At 40.3% G+C, this 27,851-nt stretch overlaps 1 protein-coding gene across 1 annotated transcript in view; it reads left to right on the top strand.

Moving 5' to 3' along the window:
• The window catches only part of ADAMTSL1 (ADAMTS like 1), an 863,772-nt gene that overhangs the window by 580,343 nt on the left and 255,578 nt on the right, over positions 1-27,851 (top strand). Inside the window, 1 exon segment of the mRNA XM_014460878.2 lies at positions 17,806-17,932. Coding sequence (XP_014316364.1) covers positions 17,806-17,932 — 127 coding nt within the window.

The raw sequence follows: 27,851 nt of genomic DNA, 5'->3' as shown, positions 1-27,851 counted from the left end.
CCATTTTTTAGTAGGTGACCTAGGAAGTGGTTTCGGTGTTGTCTGTGCAGTTAGAGTTTGTGTACAGGCTTCATGAACTGCAAAACACAAACAGCCCCTGGCCCATCGTGGGTGCTTCGTAAGAGTCACAGTTCCTTTCCTCTTCCCTATTTGTTTATTCTTGCCTCTTCTTGACATCAGATTTGATCAGCGAGAATTGTCCATTAGCACAGTCTATAATTTCCTAATATAATTTCCCACTCTCAGAATAACTGTGGCTGAGAGTATTTATTTTACACCTTCCTGCCAACTCAGGTACAACTGTCATTCACGGGCCACAAAACCGGAGGCTTCGTGGACTTCAACTGGGAAGACCACACCTCCCTGAGACTAACAACCACTCTCAGAAAAATTCATATGTCCTTGCTTGACATATTCATGGTTGGACATCAACTGAGAACTCAATGCATGGATTTCTGGGGAGCACTATGTTCATAAAAATTCTCATGCTGATACTAACAAATGTTTTCATCTTCTGTTTGAATTATATCCTAGTAAATGAGTCCTTGTAACACACCTGCACCAACAGCAAATAGTTCAACTTTAAATAGTGGAATTTTAATGTAGAAAAAATGGCATGAAGACTCAGTCAAAACCATGCAAAGAATGCATTTGAAATGGCAACACTTAAACCTTAAAATTAATAGTTAAATCATGCTTTTCTAGCAAATGTAGTGTTGATAGACTCAGCCTTGTACAATTGGGAACTTTTCTGTTTAGACTTACAAAAATTCTAAATTTATATTGATAAGGACATGTTGCATATTTTAACAATATAAAACACTTATCTCCAATTACATGCCTTATACATAATTCATGCAAAAGAAATCGTACTTGCTTTAGTATGGCCAAATTATAATTGTTGCATCAACCATAAAAATGTCTTCTCTTCTTTGCTTATAGTCCTTTCGGAAGCATTAAATGAGGGCACTGGAGTAGGTAATTTGGGTAGCTATAGAATGGTTAGAAGTTTTTTACATAAGTTTTCTGTGCTAACTCTTTTAAGTAGTTTTAGAAAACTGACTAAAAACCAATTATATCTATCATAAAAACTTGACTTTTGAAATATTTTTAAATTTAAATGTTAATTTAATCTTATTTCCAAATAAGATATATACTGAGTCTTGAATTCTGTCAGATTTGAAATTTGTAGTTTCAGCTGTTTTTTAACTAGGACTACAGTAGGGAAGAATAAGAATTCATTTTTATGTATCTGCGTGGGTGGCGAGTGGAATTTTCTCATCTTTCTGAATGGGAAAAATGTATGCAGTCATTGTTTTTTATCTCAGGGCCTTTGAGTGAACTTGTTGTTGTCTAAAAGGAAAGAAGCAGCCGTTCATTTCACCACTGTCAAGATTTCAGTGATTCAGCAAAATGCAGCTGGTTCTCCTGCACGCACAAGCCTGGAGATGGAAAGGGTGGCCAAGTTCATCCCCATCGGCCTTCCTCCAGCCCAGTGCAGTCACCACGTTCAGCAGCTAACCTTTCATCTGGCTTAGGAAATGGCTGGCCCGTTAAAAATCATCCAGCCCATTTTTCTGTTCGGCCTTTGTGGCTGCTTTGACTGGCGTATTGCTAATTCTGGTTAATGAGCAATTCAGGTTCCTGTTTTCAGGAAGCCTACTTTTCCTCTTTTAAAAAACAACTAACTGATTTGTTGTTGGCTCACATGTTCAGATTCAAAGTTTCTTCCCATGGAGAAAACCGGATCCCAAGTTCTTGCTCCAGCCCTGGAAATATATATCTTTCGCTGGATTTCAAGTGTTAGAAGAATGACTTTGAGAAACCTTTATCTTGTGTTGACATACATTTAGGGATTGTTACTTGCTTATACATGTTTGAAAGTGGCCCTGAATGAACTCTGGATCAGTGGTCTGGAATGGGAGCATTGAGGAAGGACCTTGTAAGCATCCTGAGCACTCCTCTCTCATCTGAGTGGGCTGCAGAGGAGATGACTTGCTACCACACAGCAATTTCAGAGAGGTCTTTTTCATTTCTAACAGAATCCTCAAAAACTCACAGCTGTCATTTCCCAAAGAGCACACTAGGTGTGTTTATTTCATTGGCTACTTTAGCGGTGTAGAGGGAAGTTAAAAACCGTTCTCCAATGAGGCTCCCCCTGCTCTGCCCTCTAAAGGACTCTGTTTCTTCCCCGGGACTGCGGTTATAATCTTACTTCATGTTTGCTGTTGTCAAATCCAGAGGAACTGAAATGGATCTGAGCTTTTGCAAACTTGACCCTGTACCTGGAGCTGTGAGACAAGTCTATAGGTGCTCATATCACTAAGGCATCCTTTATAGATTCAGACATTTTCACGCTTAGGGAGAAATACCTCCGATTTATATAATAACCACATATCCCCCGAAGTAATCAGCACCTATGTTCTGATAATTATGGGAACTATGAAGTAGAAGATTTGAAATTAGAAATTCCAGAGTATATGGTGAAAGTTGTTATGTGCTAGGCCCTGCACTAGACTTTTTATATAAGCTATCACATCAAATTCTTACAAGAGTGTATAAAGTAGACCTGATTATCCTCTTGTAACTCATGAGAACTGAATCTCCTACTGAGAATGTATGATGCATTCAAGCAAGTGGTAATAAATCATCACGTCCAGGTTGAGTTGTTTGTTCTGCCCACATGTCATGCAGTCTCTTTCATGGCCTAGTGCTCTACAGCAGGCAGATTCTTGGTGTGAGAAATGTCATGCCAGGTTGAGAAGTGGCCAGGGAAGTGAATGTGTGGTGAAGGCGGAGATGGGACACTAGTCGGTCTGAAGTGTAACATTTGCAGAGGGAGAAAAAAATACTTTTAACAAATATAAGGCTCTTGGTAGAACCTAGGATCATATCTGGCTTTGCTTGTTCTGTAACAGAGTGAAAAAAAGTCACATTTTTTAAATAAAAAATCCATCCAAATATTTTATGATATGACTTATTCCTCTGGGAATAGTGTTGAATTAAAACTTTAGTTTCTCAAGTTGATGTGAAAATGTTCTGCTTGTTCAGGCATTAGAGCCATATGGAACAGAAGTTTGGAGTTATTTTACAGAAGATATTTTTGCATAAATTCTGTTTTGACAATTTTCTCAGGCTGTTTTCTGAGACAGAAATGGCAGTAGAGAACCCAGGAAAAGAGAAGAGAAAAAAATATATCAACTGAGGACATCTTTGACTGACTGAGTCAGAATAATAATAGCATCACTAGCTTTATTAGTATAAACCAATCAGTTTGGGGACGTAACCAGGAAATGACTTGAGAGCCAGGGAACAGCAGAAGTCCTCCTGACTTGGGGATCTGAGACACTTGACCACTTACAGTGGGAAGAGAAGTGTCTTGGGACAGATACATCCCATTTTACCCTTCCTTTTTCTTCACCTCTGGCCTTGGCATTCACACCCAGCCAGCATACTGCTGCTTTTGGAATATTGACTTCAGATAATATATTCAGACATGTAAATGAGAGCTTTACTGTACACATAAATTTGCTGACTTATGGCCCATATCTGAATTTTGAACTCTTTCGATATAAATTTTCCCAAACTTTTCCAGAGCTATGCGTGTGAATGAGTTCTAGCCATCGTAGCAGAATGGCTACTTTGTGGTAACTTACCAAACAGACACATTCCGTACGATCCACGTTCGTACCAGGGCAGAAGACCAGCTGCTATCCTTTCTTCTCAACAAAGGACTCTTGTGTTTGAACAAAAACGATGTACTGTATGCCCAGCAGCAGAGGGGAGTCTGAGCAGTGATGTCAAAGTATACCATGATGTCACCACAATTCACAAAGAATTACAGTTAATGCCATGTGAAGTAAGGCCAATTTCAACACTTTCCCTCTTGGGTACTTCACAGTCTGAGAGACAGAAGCAAGGCCAGAGGTCAGGCCTTTGTATAATTTTGTTTCACATTCTCCAGACACCCTAATTTTGGAAGCAGGGAAGGGAGAAGACGGCTTGTTAAAGAAAAGTCCCCGGATCATGTGCTGAGAATGAATTCCAGTGTCTGTATGCACTCTTTTCTGTACGAGGTTAATTCTTAGGATTTCTGCTGAAGACAACCAGACAAACACATTTAACTCAAAACAGAACCTGAAATAAATAAGAAAGGCAAAGTAAATCAGGCTGGTAGCACCTGAGAAATTTCATATATGTTGGAAATAAGACTTAGCCATTCTCTTTTTACTTTTCAGGATGTTTATCCAGCCATTAATACATTAGATTCTTCTTTTTTATAAAGAGACATTTTCTTTAAAAAAAAAATGTTTTTATTGATTTCAGAGAGAGAGAAATGGAGAGAGAGAGAGAGAGAGAGAGAGAGAGAGAGAGAAACATTGATGAGAAGCATCAATCAGTTTACTGGGGATTGAGCCCGTAACCCCGGCTTGTGCCTGCCTTGCTGGAAATGAACTGATGACATCCTGGTACATGGGACACCGTTCAACCAACTGAGCCACACCAGCCAGGCAAATAGGTCAGATTATTGACGTCCAAAAAGGCAGCCTAGGAAAAACTCCTAAAAATGTTTACAATCAAATAAATTCACCACTTTTTCTATCAGCTGCCTCATACCCCTAACATTGACATCTCCCTTCCCTTCCATTTACTTTATAATATAAAGAGATAAGCACCACAGAGCCCATGGTGACCCCTCAACATCTCTAGAACTGCAGGGTAAGCAAGCTAATGCAGAGTACAGGAGAACATCTCTAGCTCAAACAATAAAGAGGATAGAAATGGGACCCTTTAAAAAATCGCCTGACCAAATCTCATTCCTATGGAAGCAGGACCTCCTTTAGACTAACCATAGAGGGGCTTGAAGTCTCTACGCTTTGATGGTGGTGGGGTTGGGGGTGGGTAGGTCGGAGATGGAGAAAGAGTCTGGCTCTGGTCCAGCCAAATGATCAGCCAAAGGGCGAGAGCTCACACAGAGGAATGGGAAGAGTCAGGCCAGGGGGCTGTCCAAGCTCAAGTCTCTTAGGAGGAGCCAAGCATCAGGCGCTGAGGAGAGCAAGTACAGAGTGAGTTTCCAGGTCCAGGGTTGGTGTCAAGCTGGGGCGTGATGCCCAGAGCCCCGTGCCTAGTGGAGAAGAGGTCAGAGGGAGACTTGCTTGGAAATAATAAGCCGTTATACCCCAAGGCACTTCTGGAATGATGGATGAAGGACTAGAGACATAGCAGGCAAAGTGACAAGTAGAAATTAAACTCTCAGATTAAAAAGTGATTTACAAGTGATTCAAACAGAGAGATCCTTTTCTATTGGACAGAGAGCTCTTTTTTGGTCTTTGGAACTAGCGGCAGAGAGTTTAAGTGGTGGAAGCTGTTGTTATGTTCTAGGTTGGGACAAGGAGGACAATTTTTTGAAATCACAATATATCCCTGTCCCTTCTAGCCTTGCGTCTAGAGCAGCGGTTCTCAACCTGTGGGTCGCGACCCCTTTGGGGGTCGAATGACCCTTTCACAGGGGTCGCCTAAGACCATCGGAAAACACATATATAATTACATATTGTTTTTGTGATTAATCACTGTGCTTTAATTATGTTCAATTTGTAACAATGAAAATACATCCTGCATATCAGATATTTACATGACGATTCATAACAGTAGCAAAATTACAGTTATGAAGTAGCAACGAAAATAATTTTATGGTTGGGGGTCACCACAACATGAGGAACTGTATTAAAGGGTCGCGACATTAGGAAAGTTGAGAACCACTGCTCTAGAGTAATTCCCCCTTATCCACGAGGAATGTGTTTCAAGACCCCCAGTGGATGCCAGAACTGCAGATAGTATCCAACCCTATATATACTATGTTTTTTCCTATGTATGCATACCTGTGGTAAAGTTTAATTTATAAGTTAGTCATAGTAAGAGGTTAACAACAGTAACCAATAATAAAATAGAACGATTATAACAATACACTGTAATAAAAGTTATGTGAATGTGGTCACTCCTTTCAGGGGATCCCTTGCTGAAGTCTTCATATAGGCCCAGTGCTTTCTGGTGCAACATTGTCGTCAATCAGAACATGTTTTCTGTTTTCTCTTCCACCCACAAAGTTAATGCCTTTTCCATCTTAACTGAGCACTTATCACATTCTAGGGTCATCACTTCTGCAGTGTGAGGTGCAACAGCAAAACGAGCACAAATTTCTTTTTCCTCCTTCACAATTTCATGAATGAAAGACTCATTCTTATCATAGATCTTATCAAACTCAGCCTGTGATTTTTATTCCCCTTATTAAGTCTAGAACATTCACCTTTTGTCTTAAAGAAAGCACTTCGTGGCTTCTCTTTGGCATTTCTGAGTTGCCAGCATTGCACTCTAGGGCCATTATTAAGTAAAACAAGTGTTACTTGAACACAAGCACTGTGATATCTGGACAGATGATCTGAGAGCTGAGATGCTACTAAGTGACTGATGGGCAGGGAGCATTGACAGCTCGGAGACACAGGACAAAGGGATGATTGACACCCCAGGCAGGACAGAGCGGGTCCACATGAGATTTCATCATGCTACTCGGAACAACAAGCAACTTAAACCTTACGAATTGTTTATTTCAGGAATTTTCCATGTAATATTTTCAAACCACAGTTGACTGCGGGTAACTAAAACTGCAGAAAGTGAAACTGCAGATTAGGGGGAGCGACTGTATACTTCATTCTCTCAACACATTTGTATTAATTACTTGTTATTAGATACTTTGTGGTTTGCATCCTATTAGGAGATAGAAAATAAACATCAAACTTAATAAATAAGTAAATTATATTGTATTATAAAATAAGTGTCATAAGATAAAGGGAAAAAATGGGACAGGGTCAGAGAACTTGGATCTGGGGAGGGAATCAGCTTTAAATAGCCTGGTCAAAGTAGGCATTATTGAGGAGGTGGAAGTTTCCAAAAGACTGAGAGCCGCTGTAGAGGTGTCTAAGGAAGAACGCAGTCAAAGGTAACAGCTCTGCTGTGCTGAGACCAGAAAGTGCTTGGTGACTCAAGGAGAGTGAGCCAGAGGGACATGAGCTCAGAGACGTAATTAAGTCCAATGACACGGGTTCTTGTGGGCTATTGGAAGGACCTGGTGAACCCAGGAGGAAACTGAGCAGCCCCACCAGTGATAGGCAAACCCAGTGGATAATGCCGTATATGGGAAGCGTTCCTTTAGGACAGTGGTTCTCAACCTTCCTAATGCCGCGACCCTTTAATACAGTTCCTCATGCTGTGGTGACCCCAATTTCATTGTTACAAATTGAACATAATTAAAGCATAGTGATTAATCACAAAAACAATACGTAATTATATATGTGTTTTCCGATGGTCTTAGGCGATCCCTGTGAAAGGGTCGTTCGACCCCCAAAGGGGTTGCGACCCACAGGTTGAGAACCGCCGCTTTAGGAAATCTTTGCCTGAAGAAAAAGGACTTAATGCTTTCACATATTTTTTTTTCCACATAGTGGTATATTAGAATGTAACAGAGCTACATCTCATCATCTAGCCCCGTGGTCGGTGTGGCTCTTCCTAAGCCTTAGGAGTACCCTAATTACATTGTTATTAACCTACCTATATAGTTTAAGGACTGTTGATATTTGGCACCTCCCCCGCGCTGCGTATCCCCTGGCCTGCCTGTGCCGCATCTCCCGTCACCCGACCGACCGACACCCGCCACTTCTTCTAACGCCCCTTCTTCAAGATAGACTCGCTCAGGCTGAAAACCAACTTCTGAGGTTTGCCGACCACTGATCTAGCCTAATAATCTAAGGTGTTTACCAAAATTTCCCTGTACCATGTGTTTGTAGCTATTGAACAAAAGTAACTGATTTTTAAAAAATATATTCATTTGTCCTGGCTGGTTTTCTCAATGGTTAGAGCATCAGCCCTCGGACTGAAGAGTCTAGGGCTCAATTCCAGTCAAGGGCACATACTTCGGTTGCAGGCTTGATCCCTGGCCCCAGTGAGGGCACATGTGAGAGGCAACCAATCAGTGCGTCTCTCTCACATTGATGTTTCTCTCTCTGTCTCTCTCTCCCCCTCCCATCCAGTCTCTCTAAAAATCAATGGGAAAAAATATTCTCAGGTGGTAAGGATTAAATATATATATATTCATTTGCTTCCTAAAAGAAAAACAAAACAAAACAAAAGGCTGGTGCTCAATCTCAGTACTTAGAGCTGTAGTCAGCTGTTGTTTTTGGCAACAAGGTGTGGCTGACAAAAGCATGTTCATCCTCCTCCTCCTTGTCTCTTCACTCCCTCTAACCCCCGAAAGAAACGTAACTCATCACAGAATTGGGGGATCACTCATCTATGACATAGCCTGGATTGCGACTCTGGCAACACCAATTCCTAGTAATGTGATCTTGGGCAAGTTGTTGAGCCTTTCGGAATCTGTTTTATCTTTGTAAAATAGGCATAATTTTAGCTAATTTTCAGGGATATTACAAGAATTGATTGAGAAGCTGTATATTGAACCTAAATACAGCAAGCGTTTGGCAAATGCTCATTTACTTTCCCTTCTCCAGGTGGCTTTCCCCTCTGCTTTCTCCTCCTCCTGCCATTTTGACCTTTAGTTGGAGTGATTTTACTCCCTTTCTGTTCTCACCTGTTTTGAGGAAATGATCGGATTAAACCCATTCACCCTAGATTGGGACCAGGCCTACTACTACTTATGTGTATTCCCCACAGCACCATAATAGCCAGCACAATGCCTTATGCTCCATTGATCTGGTTTAATTTAAGTATAATCAACAAGTTCATGTGTTAGTCCTCCCACAGGTATTTGAACAACAAACAAAGGACTACACCAGTGGTTCTCAACTTTTTCAAACAAAGGAGCCCTTTATTATTATTTTTTCCCTATGGGCCTTGTGTTTTGGAAGTTTCCATTGACTCAAAACACTGAATGTATTAAGTAATAATTTGTTTTCCCATTTTATGACTTAAAGACCTGAGTACAATTAAGAATAAATGCAATAAATATCAGGATTCAGCTTATTTGTATAATGAGATGGTTAGTGTTCTTGGTGACCTTATGTGGTTTTATTGCTGGTAAATATATTTCCATTAGGCTTTTGGAACTACTAAACATAGCTCATGGACTGCTATTAGCACCTTTGTGAGTGACCAGGGATCTTGTTTCCTCATATTGAAAACCATAATTGAAAAGAAAGAAGTCTGTACAGGAGGAAATTTGGGCCCCATGGCAAGCCACAGGAGGTGTAGGGTATGTATACGCATATGTGTGAAAGGCTTGGGGAGGGGATAGACAAGGAGGTGTGAAGCAAAAGTATAAATGGGGAGTGGTACTTTCCCATTTATTTCAGCATGTGCTTCTAAATCACATAGTATAGATGAAGGCATCTATTCATCCCTGTGCAGAAGTCTGCCTCTACTGGTAGAGATCTTGATAGAAATAGTCACCCTTGTAATCACTTTTCACCATTGCCATAATAAATACTGTATAGTGTGTATTTTCCTGCTTCATAGGCAACATACTCTTGCTTAGGAATCCTGAATTGGAATTTTGGTTTTGTTAGTTACCAGCTATGTGACCTTAGGTTCGTTGTTTATATTTTCTAAACCTCAGTGTTATAATCTGTACTCGAAATCATTCAACTCTTAAGAGAATGTTAATCTTAAACGAAATATCTGAGTAGAATTTCCTGAAAGATAGACAGCCAACTCATTTCTCTGACCCTGGAATGGTAAATTGGTCTAGTCTCCTTGCATAACAGCCATCGTCGTCTATTGGATTTGGCTTCTAGAGCACAGTGTCGTAGAGGATCTGGGACCACATGAAATCTCAGTGGCAAAGAGAACTGCTCTTGATTAGCAATGTCTGCTGTGGATCCTGGCAGGAAAAACAGCTGTACGTGGGCCATATTTTTGCCAGCCCAGCTCTGTTAAATCAGACCATCACAGTGCTCTGTGCCTGGACTATTTGTTTTGGCTCCTTAAATTTGCTTTTACCAAATGTTCCCTGACCATTAGGGGTCATCAAAGGTAACTGAAGAACCACTTCTTTGAAACTCCTTGTATTTATGTGCGCAGATGTTATTGGGACATTGTTACACGGCAATGTCTTTCAGAAAACTCACAGCAGATGTATTTCTAGGATTTCGGTACTCTGAGTAATTATGGTTCTCCGAAGGTAGTTTGTCCTTCATTTATTACATAAATATTAATACATATCTACTACCAGGAATGCATTAGCCTATGGATTTTCTAAAAGATTCAGTAGATGCTGTCACCCTTGTAACTTCTCATGTTTTTCTCATTTCTAAGAAGCTCACATCCATCTATGTGACCCCACCCCCACCCCCCAGCAACTGTATAGGACTTTATAGTGTGCATTCTATGTAGTTCTCTCTTTCCTGGCTTTATTCATCTTTCTTGCCTTCGTTTTTCTCTTTGCCCCATTTCCCTTTTTTTTTCCAGCCATTACACTGTGTTGTATCATATGTATATGCTAGACATCTTCTTCTAATAAGCAAAAGCATAAACAAATCAATCAATATCTAAATCTTTTGAAGATGATGTTGGAGATATACTCTCTTCCCTGTTAACATAAATAGTAAATGAGTTATAATGTATGTAAAAGCACACCCTTCCCCATAAAGTTCTCTCTGAATTAAATAATTATAAATAAGACCAGCTGTGATCAGATTTGCAGAGTTTAGTTTTCCATATTTGTCTTTCCCAGTGCTGAAAATAAAGGGATTTAAAAGTTTCTTACCTCATGGTGTTGGATCAAGAAAAGCTTGACATCACTGGCTCAGTATTTAATGCTAGAAGTTGAGGTTCTTATGGGAAACCATTTGAAACGTGGCCAGAGTGAACCCATCGAAGCATGTCAGTCTGGGGCCTGGTATCTGCTTATGGATTGTGTTTATTTACATTCTCCCAGTTATTTACATGGTGATCTTTTTTTTTCTCCTGTGGCTCCTGGTGAAGACATTTTATTATACATATTTAGGTGTCTAGAGAGTTTCATTCGTGTTCTGCCTGCTCACTTGCTATCAGCTCTGTGAAGTGAAGGAAGAAGCCCCTATCAGCACACACTGCAGGCCGCATGCCTAAAATCTGCACGACAGGCTGCGGGTCTGTGAGCCAACTTGGACTGGATGTTATAGTCCTACGTTTTTGTTTAGGGAGAGTTTTTCCCCTCCATGTAGGGAACCCTGAAGGAGAATAAGGAAAATGAGCCCTGCTGAGTGTGTGTGTTCTACTCAAAAGACGAAAGACTGCATGTCTGTATGCGTGTGTACCTATATGGATGCAAAAGGCATATATTCAAGATAGAAAAGCAAAAGGTGATGACCTCCCTAGTGGTTTTTAAACAACAAAAACATCTTAGAGTTTCTCACTTTTTATGTCACCTGAGACAAAAGCTTTGTTAAAAAAAAAAAGAAGAAGAAAAGAAAGAAAAGCAACACTGTGTAATCATTTTAGATGATGGGGGCACGGAATTGAGCTGACACCTCATAGCAGCATACTAATAAGCTGCTTTAGGTCAAAATATCCAGTTATTTTTCCAATCCCTTACAAAAAAATGCTATGCAATTGCCAAAGTTATGAGTGGTCATTATCTCACTTTAATATTTTGTCCAGAATGGGGGGTTGGTCTGGGAACTCAATGACCGGAACATTGCCTTCCGTGACATTTCACTAATAAGGAGCATTGATGCACTGGGAAATAGTCTTTTTAGAAGTATAGCCCTTTACAGTAATTCTTGTTCATAAATCAGGACAGAGGATTAATAGTATGTCTGTTCCTCTGTGTACACAGATACAACAATACATGCACACTTTGTATATATGTGTGTCATCAATGACTGCAATCTCAAATTGCTTCTCTATAGCCTACTTTTTTTTTAATCCTCACCCAAAGATATTTTTCCATTGATTTTTAGAGAGTGGAAGAGAGAGGGAAACACAGAGAAATATCTATGTGAGAGAAACACATCAATTGGTTGCCTCCTGCACGCACCCTGACCAGGGACTGGGCCGGGGAGGAGCCTGCAACCAAGGTACATGCCCTTGACCAGAATCGAAACTGGGACCCTTCAGTCTGCAGGCCGACACTCTATCCACTGAGCCAAACTGGCTAGGGCTCTATAGCCTACATTAAAATATTAGCAAATCATTATGTTTGGTGTTATGTGTTTTACTGATTCACTAATATTCATTGTCCATCTCAAATGTCAAACACTGTGCTAAGCGGAAGAAATAACAAAGACTACTAAAACAGAGGCTCTCAAATAGCCCATGATTTGGTGTGGAGACAGACATCTTAATAGAGTAAACTCAATATAAGGTATATAACTATTTGAATTGAGAACATATAAAAGAAACCCCGTGATAATACTGGCTTGAGCACATACAGGATTTACTTGCTCACACACACAAAAAAATGTCAAGATGTAATCAGTCTAGGAGAAACCAAGATGGCGGCATAGGTAAATACCGGAAATTGCTGCCTCCCACAACAAATTCAAAAATACAACTAAAAGACAAAAACGAACATCATCCAGAACTACAGGAAGGCTGGCTGAGTGGGAACTCTACAACTAGAAGGAAAGAGAAAAGCACACTGAGACTCAGAGGAGGTGTGGAAGTGCAGAGGTACAGAGGCGCACGCGGCAGCGGCAAGGGCTGGCAACTGAGGGCGCAGCTGTATTTTTGAATTGGGAGGGAGTCACAAGCCCCCGACTGCTCTGAACTCCAGTTCCGGGTGAGTCTCTGGGGACCTAGACTCATACGGGAAGAAACTGGACTGTCTGGCAGCGGGCAGAACTCGGAACTTGAGGATGGCTTTCTCTGAGGTGCTTGCAGCAATTACCAGGACACTGAGACACGGGGCCCCTTAGGGCAGGGCTGAGGATCAGCCATAGCTGCTTGCTCCACCCTGTTGATTCCCTGAAGCCCCGCCCCTCCCAAGCTGCAGCAGAGGATTTTGCATATGAATGCCCTGGCCTTTTGCAATCTGAAAATTACCTAACTTCAGCTGGGCCAGACAGAACCAGAACTTCCAAGAGAAGGCCCAAGGCCCCACAGCAGCTTGCATTGCTTCACTGCTGGGCCACATTTGGGCACCTCCAAACCCCAAACAAGGAAGGGGAATCTGCAGATCTCTTCGTAGCTCCTGCTGGGTAGCCTCAGGCAGAGGCTAAATTAGCACCTCCTTACATCCAAGAGCCAGTGTACCCAGTGGTCAGAGTGGGACCATCCAATTACAACTCCTCAGATCCATAAGGGACACACTCAGGGGGCAGACTCAATGAGCACCAAAGCCCCACTAAAGCAAGTCTTGCCCCAGAGGGTGTCTTCAGCACAGAAGTTCTCCCACCGTAGACACAGCTGATTCTCACAGCCAATTGGCCTGGAGGTCAATTCCTCCCAGTGATACCTACGACAATCAAGGCTTAACTACAAGACTGTGCACAAAGCTCACAAAGGGGTGCACCAAGAGTGTCCACCTCAGGTAATTGGGGAGGCTGAGCCACTGGGCCCTATAGGACACCTAGCACACAAAGCCACTCCACCAACACAGGGAAGCATAAAAAATGCGGAGACAAAAAAACAGGTCACAAATGACAGAAATGAAGGAAAGAAAATGACTGGATATAGAGTTCAAAACCACAGTTATAAGGTTTTTCAAGAATTTTCTAGAAACCGCCGATAAATTTAGTGAGACCCTGGAGGATATGAAAAAAAACCAACTAGAAATTAAGCATACACTGACTTAAATAAAGAATAATATACAGAGATCCAACAGCAGACAAAAGGACCCCAAGAATCAAGTCAAAGATTTGAAATAGGAAGAAGCAAAAAATACCCAACCAGAAAAGCAAAAAGAAAAAACAATCCAAAAATATGAAGATAGTGTAAGGAGCCTCTGGGACAACTTCAAGTGCACCAACATCTGAATTATAGGGGTACCAGAAGAAGAGAGAGAGCAAGATATTAAAAACCTATTTGAAGAAATAATGACAGAAAACTTCCCCTACCTGGTGAAAGAAATAGACTTACAAGTCCAGGATGCACAGAGAACTCCAAACAAAAGGAATCCAAAGAGGACCACACCAAGACACATCATAATTAAAATGCCAAGGGCAAAAGACAAAGAGAGAATCTTAAAAGCAGCAAGAGAAAAACAGTCAGTTACCTACAAGGGAGTACCCATAAGACTGTCAGCTGATTTCTCAACAGAAACTATGCAGGCCAGAAGGGAGTGGCAAGAAATATTCAAAGTGATGAATAGCAAGAACCTACAACCAAGATTACTTTATCCAGCAAAGCTATCATTCAGAATTGAAGGTCAGATAAAGAGCTTCACAGATAAGAAAAAGCTAAAGGAGTTCATCACCACCAAACCAATATTATATGAAATGCTGAAAGGTATTCTTTAAGAAGATGAAGAAGAAAAAGGTAAAGATAAAAATTATGAACAGCAAATACATATCTATCAACAAGTGAATCTAAAAACTAAGTGAATAAAAAATCTGATGAACAGAGTAAACTGGTGAATATAATAGAACCAGGGGCATAGAAAGGGAGTAGACTGACAATTCTTGGGGGTAAAGGGGTGTGGGGTGCAGGAAAAGACTGGACAAAAATCGTACACCTATGGATGAGGACAGTGGGAGGGGTAAGGGCAGAGGTTGGGGTGGGAACTGGGTGGAGGAGAGCTACGGGGGGGGGGGGAAAAGAGGAACAACTGTAATAATCTGAACAATAAAGATTTAATTTAAAAAAATAAAAAGATGTAATCAGTCTAAGTAGGGTTCCGGAACCAGGCTCTTTCTCTTTCTGCTCTGCTTTCCTTAAAGCAAGGTTCCCATCTCAGAACTGTCCTGTAGAACGGACACCTGGAGCCCACAGGATGGCAGGAAGGCAAAAGACAGAAGGGACCTTCCCCGGCTAAGTCAATTTGTTGAAGTTGCCTTCCCAGGCGCCCCACACACTTCCACTTTTATTTCACTAATTACAGCTTGGTCACATGGCCCATGAGAAATATATTCTTTTAACTGGAGATATTGCCAACCCAAATAGAATTGAGAAAACTAAGGAAGATGGATATTGGGTGGCAACCAGTTATCTGCCTCATGGAGTTATGAACAAAAGGCTGAGGAAGCATGAAGCAAGAAAGCAGTTAACTCTGGAATCTGGAAAAGGCTTTTTTTGAGAAGGAGACAATTTGGGGTTTGAAGGATGAATAGGAGTTTGCCAAATAAAGAATTGGGAACGTTTGCCAAATAAAGTTTGCCAAATAAAGAATTATTTCCAGGCAGAAATAATAATATGTGCAAAGACGCAGAGGGGTCTGACATTATACCTGCCAATGAAGCCCATTTCTTATGCTTAATTTTCCTCTGTTATTAATGATAGCTCTTAAAAGAACAGTTTAACTAGTTTTTAATTAATCAAATAGTTATAAAAGATCAACAGATTAAGGTATGTCAACAATAATTTTCCTGATGTAACTGCAAATAATTTTCCACTTGGACCAAACTAAGAACACTTACCTGATGATAAAGTATTCCACGTTTTAAAAATAATTGAGTTAGAATATTTTGGCATCTTAAAAAGGAATTGATACAGAGAGAGGAAAAGCAATTGTGTCAGGGCGATGTTTGTCTTTTCAATTCTGAAGTTAAACAAAGCCCATTTAGAACTGACTTGGTTCATAGCCTGGGGTCCATAAACCTACACTGAGAGCTTTTGGTGGTCTGCCCAAGTCAGCCTGAAATATGTCACCTTCTATTTAGCGATTCCTAACATCATTGTTCTTTTGGATCTGTGGAACTGGACTGTCCTTTTCTTAAAATGGCTTTAGAACCATAAGAAATATTTAGGATTAGGGAAGTTTCCATGATTATCTTCTTTTTGGCTCCTTTAGAGACATCAGAGCCTATTAAAAAATTTCCAGAGAAACTTAAGTCTTTTGAGAAACCTGAAATTTCTTTAATTTGAGAAATAAACCTAGTTAGCTTTGAGATACCGGAGAGTGTAAATTCCCATGCCCCACTGTGCACCTTGTCCTTCCACAGAGCTGAGTATCTTTCCAACTCCAAACAAAAGCAGTAGAGCCAGCGATTCTTTGAATACTGCTTAAATTAAGATCGCCAAGTTTCCTCAAAAGATTCAACCCTAAGGAAATCAGATTATGTAATCTTCTGATAATTTGATGTGTGGTTGTAGTTTGTTTTTTGCTTACTTTCTTTTTTAAATTTTTATTTATTTATTTTAGAGAGAGAGAGGAAGGGAGAGAGGGAAGAAGAGATAGAGAGGTAGACATTGATTTATCGTTCCACCTATTTATGCATTTCATTGGTTGATTCTTATATGAGGCCTGACTAGGAATCAAACCCACAACATTGATATATTGGAACAACTCTCCAACAAACTTAGCTACCCGGCCAGGGCCTACTTTTTGCTTATTTTCTAATTAGCTAGTATCTAGGCAAGACTAAAATATTCTGTAAACCCCACAGCAACATGTCCCCTTTTCCTAGTTAATCTGAGTCTTTATATCTCAGCTCAAAAGATGCTTTCTTAGGGACATTATCTCTGGTCTCCCAAACCAGATCAAATTCTCCATATTTTATGCTCTTGCAGTACCTGTATCTGTGTTTTATAGCTTGTATGGTGATTATCATTGTACGTTATTGTACTTGGTGATTTGAGTAATGGGTGCCTCCACCACTAGACTCTTAAGTCCCATGAGGTTGGACCCCTATGTGCTTAAACTCTCCATTGGATTTTGTTCCTCACACTGTGCCTGACCCATAGCAGATCTCTGATCATTGTTGGCTGAATGATCAAATGCCTTTTTGGTAAATAAATTACTTCTACACTCCCAGTCCACACTGTGCTCAGACATGAGAGTGAATACAGAAGTTGCTCAGCTCAGGTGTGGGTTCATTTTGAAAATAACTTCGCTGCAGTCATATAGAAGCACATTGAAGAAGTCCTAAGCCGGCACGTGCTTGGCTCTGCATGGACGACAGTTGGGGGAATGCTGACGTCGCCTCACTGCAGCCTCTGAACCTACTGAGGGGCATTGCTGCTTTACCACAGTGAACCCCTCCAGATGGAGTTAGCTTACCTTTGCTCCCCACTTAAGAGCCCAGCACTATGTTTTCTAAATGACATCTTTGCATTTCAAAAAATGTACAACCGTTGAAGGAGTTGGTGCTTTGTCATCTATTTTAAAAGATACCTGTGTGGCCTGGCTGGAGTGGTTCAGTGGATTGAGCACTGACCCATTCTCCAAGACATCCCCTGTTTGATTCCCGGTCAGGGCACATGCCCCGATGTTTCTAACTCTCTCCCTCTCTCTTTCTCTCTAAAATCAATAAAAATATATTTTTTTTTAAAAAGATGCCTATGTGATTTGAGTGAATCATAATTATTGACAGTGGGAATTATTTTTGAATGAAGGTTCTATAATATCAATAGTGCCAGATCCTCCTCTCTCTCTCACCTTTCCCCCTTCCTGATTCTCTCCTTCCCTTTTTCTCTCTCTCTTCTCCCTCCCTCCTTCCCTGCCTCTCTCTCCATCCCACCTATCTTTGTGTTTGTTTATTTGAGCTATAAAAACATCTTTACCCATGTTGTTTTATTCTTCCTTAGCTTGATTCAAATTCCAGCTGAATTCAATCCCTTGCATAGGAATCATGTTTTATGCCTCCTCAAAGACTACGGGAGGACCTGGGGTCCAGCAGTAGGCACCTGGTTGAATTACACATCTCTCTTTCTTGTTAGATTGTTGGCTGTGATCATCAGCTCGGAAGCACTACCAAGGAAGATAACTGTGGAGTTTGCAACGGAGATGGGTCCACCTGCAGGCTGGTCCGAGGGCACTACAAATCCCAGCTCTCAGCAACCAAACGTAAGATGCTACAGAGATGGGGCAATCTTTGGGCCTTTTGACTTGTTAGCTCCTCCCACACCTGCTCCTGCTTAGCTCCCCTCAGCAACTAGTGAATAACACCTTCCCCAACATGAAGCCAGATGTGAAAATATTGTGAAACAATTCATGACCCTGCTTTGTGGATTCGTTGAAGTGGGATAAATCAGGTCACCCATTGCAACCCCAAGGAGGAGACCTTTCTGTTTAAGATACCTTAGGAGCATCTAGACATACACTCTATGTGCAGGCATGAGCTAGTTGCCCAGCCTGAGGACAGACTGCATCCCCATTGCTCCTTCACACATAGTCAGATGTGCGTGGTGGAAGATAGCAGGGAGCATAAACAGATCAGAGCAAATCCATTCTCGAATGGTGAAATCACATGGTCTTCATTTACAAAGTGACTTTTGATCAGTGTTGATCACAGATTTTTTTCAGAATTAACATCAGGCAGCAATTATGTGAAGCCATTCGTTGCCTTTTTGTCCTAATCTCTCCGCACCAGCCCAATAAATGTGTGCTTACTATATAGCCGTGTGTGCTGGAAACTTTACATGATCATCTCATCTAACCCTTACAACAATCTTTTAGCAAGATGCTGTTTGTCTCCATGTTGCAAATGAGATAACTGAGGCTTAGCCATGTTGTGTGACCTGCTCAGAGTGACACCGCCATCAAGTAGCAGAGCCAAGATTTAAGCCCAGGGTCTGATTCCAAAGCCTAAGCACATATTCATTCCTCTGGACTGTCCCATGGAACATGGTGGAACCTTTGTAAAGCAGTTAGATGGATCAAGGCACGGAACTTCAGATATCTGCCTAGCTGGGTCCTGCTAGGGTAGGTGGTATATGTTCTCATAATATCCAACCCAACAACAGAGTCACACATCAATGTCACTCTGTGCTTGGTACTGCAGCAGATGTAGACATAAATAAGACAGCCCTTATACCCAAGGACATGCCATTTTAGAATAATTTGACCTTGCTTGGCATATTATCTCCAGATTTTGCCCTTATCCAGAAGCCTTCAATAGATCCTTGATTGAGTCTCCTCTGGCTTGGAAAGTGAGAAGGAATATCTTTACTAAATGTGGCTTTATTCACTTGTTGACTCGGTGGAGGAAAACAATTGACATATGAGAGGTTTATGGCTTTAAATGGACTTGCAGGTCAAGAAGAAAGGTAGTGGGTACTGGAGAACTATTCCAAGAAGTCCGGAAAAACCAGCTTGCCAAAAGAATTAGGCTCTAGGGCAGCGGTTCTCAACTTGTGGGTCACGACCCCTTTGGGGGTTGAACGACCCTTTCACAGGGGTCGCCGAAGACCATCGGAAAACACATATATAATTACATATTGTTTTTGTGATTAATCACTATGCTTTAATTATGTTCAATTTGTAACAATGAAATTGGGGTCACCACAACATGAGAAACTGTATTAAAGGGTCGAGGCATGAGGAAGGTTGAGAACCACTGCTCTAGGGGGAAGGAGGTGGCAAGAAAAAAAGCTAGGGACTTTTAAACACATGAAACATTGGAGGTGCCATCTTGGGAAACTCTCCACATTCTAATACCCCTGCAAGCAGTGAAAAATGTGATTTTGAAAAAAAATTTTTTTTAAATACTCTGGCAGAGAGAATGAACGATGAGGTAAGTTAGACATTGATATAGTACATTCAGGCAAGATACTTTTTTTTTGGTCATGTTTGGTAGCATTTCTGTAAGATGAAAAATTAAAGAATTTAGACGATGAAAACCAGAGAAGGATAGAAAGTTAGAGGCGTAATTCTTTTGTAAATCTCTGAAATCACGGTGAGATATATTTGGGAGGGGTGGGGGAGGTACATTTAGAAAGTCCCTTTAATAGAACTCTTTAAGGAATACAGAAGAGTTAAAATCTTTTTCCTTGAGTCACGTAACTGAGTCATGCTTATTCTCTAGGAATCTAAAAATTTCTATTAGGCACAAAAAGATGGCAGGCCTGTGTGCAGCAGCTGCTGAGGGCATGTTTTTCCTTCATTCCTTCTTGTGTCCCCAACCTTCCCATCCTCATAGAGGAGCCTGAACATGCCGGTTGGATAGATGATCCTCTTACCCTCCTGTTAAAAGGTGATCCAGGACCTTTGGGGCCAGAATCACTGGAGCAAAGGTGGAGAGACGCTGAAGGAACAAACTGAGGCAAAATGAGAGCCATAAGTCATCTCGGGGTCTGCAAATAGACACCTCAGTGCAAACCGCTCTATTCGAGAGCGGCCGTGGGTAAATTACATAATGCACAGCCCGATGATTTTCCGTAATGACAAAACGCAATTGATTCGTTTACCTTAGCGCTGATGATGCCTCCTGACAAAATGATTTATATCAATAAAGCCCAGCATCTGCGTGCACCTCACCACAATCTATAGCAGATGCTGAACAAACGGCCTCGTTTATGTTTTCCCCACCCCAGAAAGACCTTCCGCCCAGATTTACAGGCTGCGGGGTGACCCACAGGCAGGGAACATTAGGCTGCTCTGCGGGGCCCAGTGCAGTGGCCAGGTGAGCAGCTTTCCACCCGTGAAGGCCCGGAGGCTTCTGCCAGGCCCCTCCCCGGCTCTGCCAAAAGCACAGGGAGCCAGCCGCATGCTCTTTCGAACTCCCAGCACTCGGATTCCCCACATTGAACTCATTTTCTTCTGAACTTACATCCAACTTTTTTTTTCCTTGTGTTATCAAGCCCTGGGGGAACAAAGAAAACACAGAAGAGGGGAGAAAGACCACGGTGGAAAGTGCCAGAAGGGAAGGTAGAGCAGGAGGAACTTGCAAATGGCTTCCCTTAGCTGGCAAAGAAAAAAGAAACCATATTTGTACTAGAAGACATGACTTTTTGCCTAATACAAATGCAGGCAACAGAAAAAGAGCTAGGTCAGGCCCTCCTTCCCCCTTTTCAGAAGAGAAAGCTGTCCACTGAGAGCATTCAGTGTTTCCATTCATCCTGGTCACTTTGTTTCTATTCCCCCAGCCCAACAAAAAATAATCAGATTTAGCTAACACTAACTTACGTTTGGTTCTTGGTATTAAAGACTCATTTCCCCCCAAATTTGACTGGCTTGTGCCGTATTATGTATTTTCCAAGTCTGTTCAGAACATACTTAGACCTAGAGCCAGCCTATTTGCTATCAATTTGATGTCTCCAGCTTTGCAAACCTCTGATATGTATCTGCGTGTTTTGAAATCTACTGGGTATCCTAAAGATCTCTCTCCACCTCTCTTGAGTGGCAAGAGCTGGATACACTAATTTATATCAAGATCAAATGAAGCTCCTAAATGCTTGGCTTCACTTCTCAGACTGTGGCTTATGCTGATTTATAATAACGATGGGTAAATGTTTTCCTGGACTATTATTTTGGCTCAAAGATTTTGAGGTAAAGGATGTTCATAATAAAACACAGATCTATGTATTATAAAGTGAATAATACATAGGAATGTTCTAAAGAAAGCACAAATTTTTAAAGAAATTTCTACCTTGAACTTCAGGTTATACTCACAAGCTAGTTATTCATTCATTCATTCATTCATTCATTCAGTTATCATTCATTCAGCAGAAGTTCACTTATTTATTCCACAACAAATATTTCTTGGATACCTGCTATGTGTTAAGGAACTATTTTAGTACTGGAAACATAAGAAAGAACAAAACAGATGAAAATCCATTTTTCTCAGGGGGCTTGCATACTAATGTGAGGGACAGGCATGTACAGGGACAAAACAAATAACTAAATAAAATAATACATGTGTCATATGGTGATAGGAGAATAGTAAGGCAGGAAAGAGATTGGGAAAAAGTAAGGTGGGGAAGAAGAAGAATTGGACATTGGGCTGCTAGCCAAGGGTATTGGAGGGTTAAAAAGGTTAGTAAGAAAAGATTCACTGATAAAATGGCATTTGAGCAAGCATCTAAGGTAGGTACCGGTGGCGCACCACACAAAAGTCAGGGGGGAGAGAATTCCAGGCATAAAGAACAGCAAGTGCAAAGGGCCTGTGGTAGATGCATTCTTCACATATTTCTTGAAGAGCAAAGAAGCTTGTGTGTGGTGGAGAATGGCACCCATATTGCAGGATTTTATAAGGACTCTGGCTTTTAATCTCAATGAAATGAGAAGTCATAGGAGGATTTTTAGCAGGGGCATGATTTGTTTTAAAGGGATCACTCTACTATGCTGAGAATAGATTATAAGGAGTCCCAACTGTGAAAGTGAGAAAAGCAGTCAGGAGGCTACTACAGTAAGCCAGGTCAGGGATGATGATGGACCATGGTAGTAGCTATGGAAGTGGTGAGAAATGTTCCAATTTGGGATAATTGCATTTCTTTGAATCTAAGACATCATTGCTTGAAAGATGTGCCATTATTTTATTTTTTTAATTTTGATTTTAGAGAGGAAGGGAGAGGGAGAGAGAGAGAAACATCAATGATGAGAGAGAATCATTGATTGACTGCCTCCTGCACACCCCATACTGGGGATCGAGCCTGCAACCCAGGCATGTGCCCTGACTGGGAATTGAACCACAGCCTTTTGGTTCATAGGTCAATGCTCAACCACTGCACCACACCAGCCAGACTGTACTATTATTTTATACACCACTAAGAGAGAAAAAAAAAGTCATTGAAATTAAGAAACTATGACACTGCCTTCTGACCACTTAGGGCTTTTACTTCTTAACTACTATAAAGTCTATTTTAAACTTAGACATATTTTTAGACTATACTATATTGCACTGACACATCCAGAAAGGGAAAATAAAACTGAAATAAATTAATAAATTGATAAAAAATTAAACTTTTTCTCAGACTTTAATTCTTTTTAATCCCTTTAGACTCAGTCAATTTCCACATCATTAGGGTACTTGTGATACAGTATTTTTAAAAGAATCAAAAAAAGAAATAAAGTCCATAAATATTGGGCACTTTTGTTATAAATGATATGCAATAAACTAGATAAAGTATACAGTTTAGTGCAGTGGTTCTCAACCTTCCTAATGCCGCGACCCTTTAATACAGTTCCTCATGTTGTGGTGACCCCCAACCATAAAATTATTTTCGTTGCACTTCATAACTGTAATTTTGCTACTGTTATGAATCGTAATGTAAATATCTGATATGCAGGATGTATTTTTATTGTTACAAATTGAACATAATTAAAGCATAGTGATTAATCACAAAAACAATATGTAATTATATGTGTTTTCCGATGGTCTTAGGTGACCCCTGTGAAGGGGTCATTCGACCCCCAAAGGGGTGGCGACCCACAGGTTGAGAACCGCTGGTTTAGTGAGTTTTAACATGTACATATACCTGTGAAACCATTACCATGAGCAAGATCTGAAGGTATCCATCATCTTAGAAGTTTTCTTATTCCCCTTGTAATCCTTTCCTCCTTCTCCCTCCCACCCCGTTTCCATCGTTAGATTTCATTTTCTAGAATTTTATAAAATGGAATTATACATTACATACTCTTTTTCCATCTGGCTTTTTTCATTCAGCTTAATTATTTTGAGATGCATTAATGTTGTAGCATGTATCAGCAGTTTATTTTATTACTGTCATAATTCCATTGTATGGACAAATGCTTTCATTTCTCCTGGGTAAATTCCTGGGATTAGAATGGCTGGGATTGTATGGTAGATGGATGCTTAGCCTTTTAAGAAACCGCCAGACTGTTTTCTTGAGTGTCTTGCCATTTTGCATTTCCACCAGCAATATCTGAGAGTTTCACTTGCTCAGCACTCTTACCAGAGCTTGACATTGTCAGTATTTTTTGTTTTAGGCATTAGAATTGGTTTGTAGTGTTATCTCATCATTGCTTTCATATGCATTTTTCTAATGGCTAATATGTTGAACCTCTTTTCATGCCTTATTCCAGTAGCTGCTGCAACAAATTACCACAAACCTGGTGGCCTAAAGCAACCCTCTTATTTTATAGTTCTGGAGGGTCAAAGTCTAAAATTGGTCTTACTGGGCTCAAATCAAGGTGTTGGCAGAGCTGTGGTCCTCAGTGATGGCGAACCTTTTGAGCTCGGTGTGTCAGCATTTTGAAAAACCCTAACTCAACTCTGGTGCCGTGTCACATATAGAAATTTTTTGATATTTGCAACCATAGTAAAACAAAGACTTCTATTTTTGATATTTAGTTTATATATTTAAATGCCATTTAACAAAGGAAAATCAACCAAAAAAATGAGTTCTCATGTCACCTCTGACACGCGTGTCATAGGTTCGCCATCACTGTCCTAGAAGCTCCAGGGAAGCACGCACTGTCCTTTGGTTTGACGTTGCAGCTTCTGGAGTCTATCTTCTTTCCTTGGCATCTTCGAAGCCCAGCAGCAGAGCATCTTCGGATGTTAATGACTCTAACCTCCTCTCCTGCCTCCCTCTTTTAATTTAAAGAATGCTTATGATTCCATCGGGCCTACCCAAATAATCTAGGATAATATTTTTATTTTAAGGTCAGCTGCTTAGCCAGCTTAATTTCATCAGCAACCTTAATTCCCCGTTTCCACGTAACATAAGACATTCATAGGTTTGGGGGACATCTTCGGCAGGAGGAGGAGGGTGGGGATGATTCTGCCCATCACAAATGTGCGTATTTCCTCTTTGGTGTAGCGTTAAAGTCCTTTGCCGATTTTTAAAAATGGTTGTTTGCTTTCCTACTTTTGAGTTTGAGAGTTCTTTATATATTCTGAATATAAGTGCTTTTGTCAAATATGTGATTTGAAAATATTTTTTTCTCAGTCGGTAGCTTTTTTCTTTTTTTCCCCCCAAAATTGCTTAATGTTATCTTTCCCAGAGCAAAAGCTCTTACTTTTTATGAAGAACAGTTTATCATTTTTTTTCTTTCATGGATTGTGTCTGCATTTAACGTCATGTCCAAGAATTTCTTGCCTACCCCCAGGTCACAAAGTTTTCTCCTATGTTTTTTTTCTAAAAGTGTTAGAATTCTACATTTCATCTTTAGATCTACGACCGAGTTCCAGTTAATTTTTGTATTAGGTGTAAGATTTATATCTAGGTTGATTTTTTTTATTAGGATGTCCAATTCTTTTCAGCTCCATTTGTTGAAAATATAACCTTTTCTCCTTGAATTGCCTTTTAAGATGTCAGAAATTCATTGGCCGTTTCTGTGTGGGTCTGTTTCTGGAGTCTATTCCGATCTCTTCACAGTATCCCATTATCTTGGTTACTAGAACTTTAAAGTAAATCTTAAAATCAGGTAGTTTGATTTCTCCAACTTTATCCTTCTTTTCAAACTTATTTTGGCTATTCTATTCTAATTCCTTTGCCTTTCCACATAAATTTTATAATCTGTTTTTCCCATATGTACCAAAAATCTTGCTGGGATTTTGACTGAAATTATTTTAATTCTACAGATTGATTTAGAGAGAATTGACATCTTTACTATGTTCAGTTGTTCAACCTATGAACACTTCATGTCTTTCCATTCATTTTAGTCTTCTTTAATTTCTTTCATCAGTCTTTTTTAGTTTTAAGCATACATACTCTTTATGCTTTAGTTGGATTTATACCTCATAAATGACATTGTATTTTTTATTTCAGTTTTTGTAGTGTTGCTAGTTTATTCTTGGCCATGTATTTTGTGAACTTGCCAAACTCACTTATTAGTTCTATGAGTTTTTGGATTTTCTACATAAACAATCGTGTTATTTACAGATCAGGATGGTTTTACTTTCTTCCTTTTCAATTTATAAACCACTAGTTATTTTTATGGCCTTACTGCACTGGCAAGGAATTCAAATTCAATGTTGAACAGAAGTGGTGAGAGTGGATAGCCTTACCTTATGTCCATTCTTAAGGGGGAAAGCATTCAGTCTCACTACAGAGCATGATGTTAGCTGTAGGTGTTTGTTGTTTGTTTGTTTTTATAGATGCTCTTTATCACCTTGGGGAAGTTCTTATCCATTCCTAATTTGCTGAGAGTTATTATCATAAATGGATGTTGAATTTTGTCAAATGCTTTTTCTGCCTCAATTGATATGATAATGTAGTTTTTCTAAGACTTTTGTGATGGATAATGTTAATTGATTTCAAAAAGTCTTGCATTCCTGGAGTAAATTCTACTTGTTCATAGTGTATTATTCTGTTTTTTTTTTTTTTTTAATATATTTTATTGATTTTTCACAGAGAGGAAGGGAGAGAGATAGAGAGAGTTAGAAACATCGATGAGAGAGAAACATCGATCAGCTGCCTCTTGCACATCCCCCACTGGGGATGTGCCCGCAACCCAGGTACATGCCCTTGACCGGAATCGAACCCGGGACCTCTCAGTCCGCAGGCTGACGCTCTATCCACTGAGCCAAACCGGTTTCGGCAATTCTACTTGTTCATAGTGTATTATTCTGTCTATAGATTACCGAGCTTCATTTACTAGCATTTTTTGAAGGTTTTTTTACATCTATGTTTATGAGAGATCATTGTCTATAGCATCCTTTGCTTATGTTATCTTTGGTTTTGATACACCTGTAATATTGGCCTCACACAATGAGTTGGAAAATGATTTTTTCTTTTCTGTTTATGGAAGAGATTGTATGGAATTGATGTTATTGCTTCTTTAAATTCTTGGTAGCACCAGTAAAATTCCCTGGGCCTGGAGTTTTTTGTTTTGCTCTGTTTTGTTTTTATACTTAATGTTTTAACATATGGAATACAGTTATAGTAACTATTTTAATGCCTTTTCTGTGTTTTGATTTGATTTTTCTCTTCTATATGGGCTGTATTTTGTTGTCATTGTTGTTGTTGTTGTTGTTTAATTTTCATGTCTGGTAATTTTTGACCTGATTCCAGACATTGCAAATTTTATCTTGCCAGATACTAGGTATTTTTGTATTCCTCTAAATAGTCTAAATTTTGTGCTGGAAGCAGTTAAGTTACTTAAAATCAGTTTAATCCTTTTGGATCTTAAAACTCGGTAGCTGGGACCAAAGCCACGTTTGGGCTAGTGCCAATTGTGCCCTGGTGTTGAGGCAAGACCCTTCTCAGTGCTCACTGTCCAATGATAGCCCAGCTGATGGGATAAGACACTATTCAGGCCCTAGATGTGTGGCAGGTACTCAACCCTATAGTTCCTTTACCGGCCTGGTTCTTTTCTGGCCTCAGGTCGTTTCTCCACATGCACATACTGATTGATTGGTGTGAGTGTGCTGCTGGATATCTGTAGGGAGCACTCTTAAATCTCTTGAGTCATTTCTCTGTATAGTTCTCTCTCTCTGGTAATTTGTCCTTCAGACTCTAGCCGCCTTGATTTTGAACTCTCAGTTTTGTCTCCTCAACTCAGGGAATCCAATGGGCTGTGAGTGCCCACTTCCTGAGCTACCGCCTAGAAAGTCTCTCTTGGCAGTAAGGTGAAGTAATGTTAACGCTTACCTACTTTGTTTCTTGACTCTCAATAATCGCTGACCTTCTTGTTTGATATCCTGTATCTTGAAAGTCATGGTTTCATATATTTTTTTCTGACCTTTTGGCTGTTTCAGACAAGAGATTGAGCCTGGACCCTACCACTCCATTTGGCAGAAAGCCCAAGTCTTGGTACTGGGATCTTAATTCACGTTCCAATTATGTATGTAGAACTATCCAGATTTTGACTCCCACTTTGAGGATGTTCTTTAGCACTTCTGATTCGTCATCTCCCTACCACCCTCCTAACCATTTGATTCTCAGAGGTTAAATGAATGTGTTCTACTATTGGAATTTTCTTCCAAGCAGCTGACACCCATTTTGCAAGTTTGATTTTGGCTGTTTTGATATTAGTGTCTGTGCAGACAAAGATAAATATGGCAGGATTACTGCCTCCCTCGGGGAGAATGAATATAAGGCACCAGTGATTGTGAGATACATTCTGATTTCATGTA

Source organism: Myotis lucifugus, unplaced genomic scaffold, assembly GCF_000147115.1.
Source record: "Myotis lucifugus unplaced genomic scaffold, Myoluc2.0 scaffold_144, whole genome shotgun sequence".
Taxonomy (NCBI): Eukaryota; Metazoa; Chordata; class Mammalia; order Chiroptera; family Vespertilionidae; genus Myotis; species Myotis lucifugus.
This window is presented reverse-complemented; position numbering and strand designations above follow the sequence as displayed.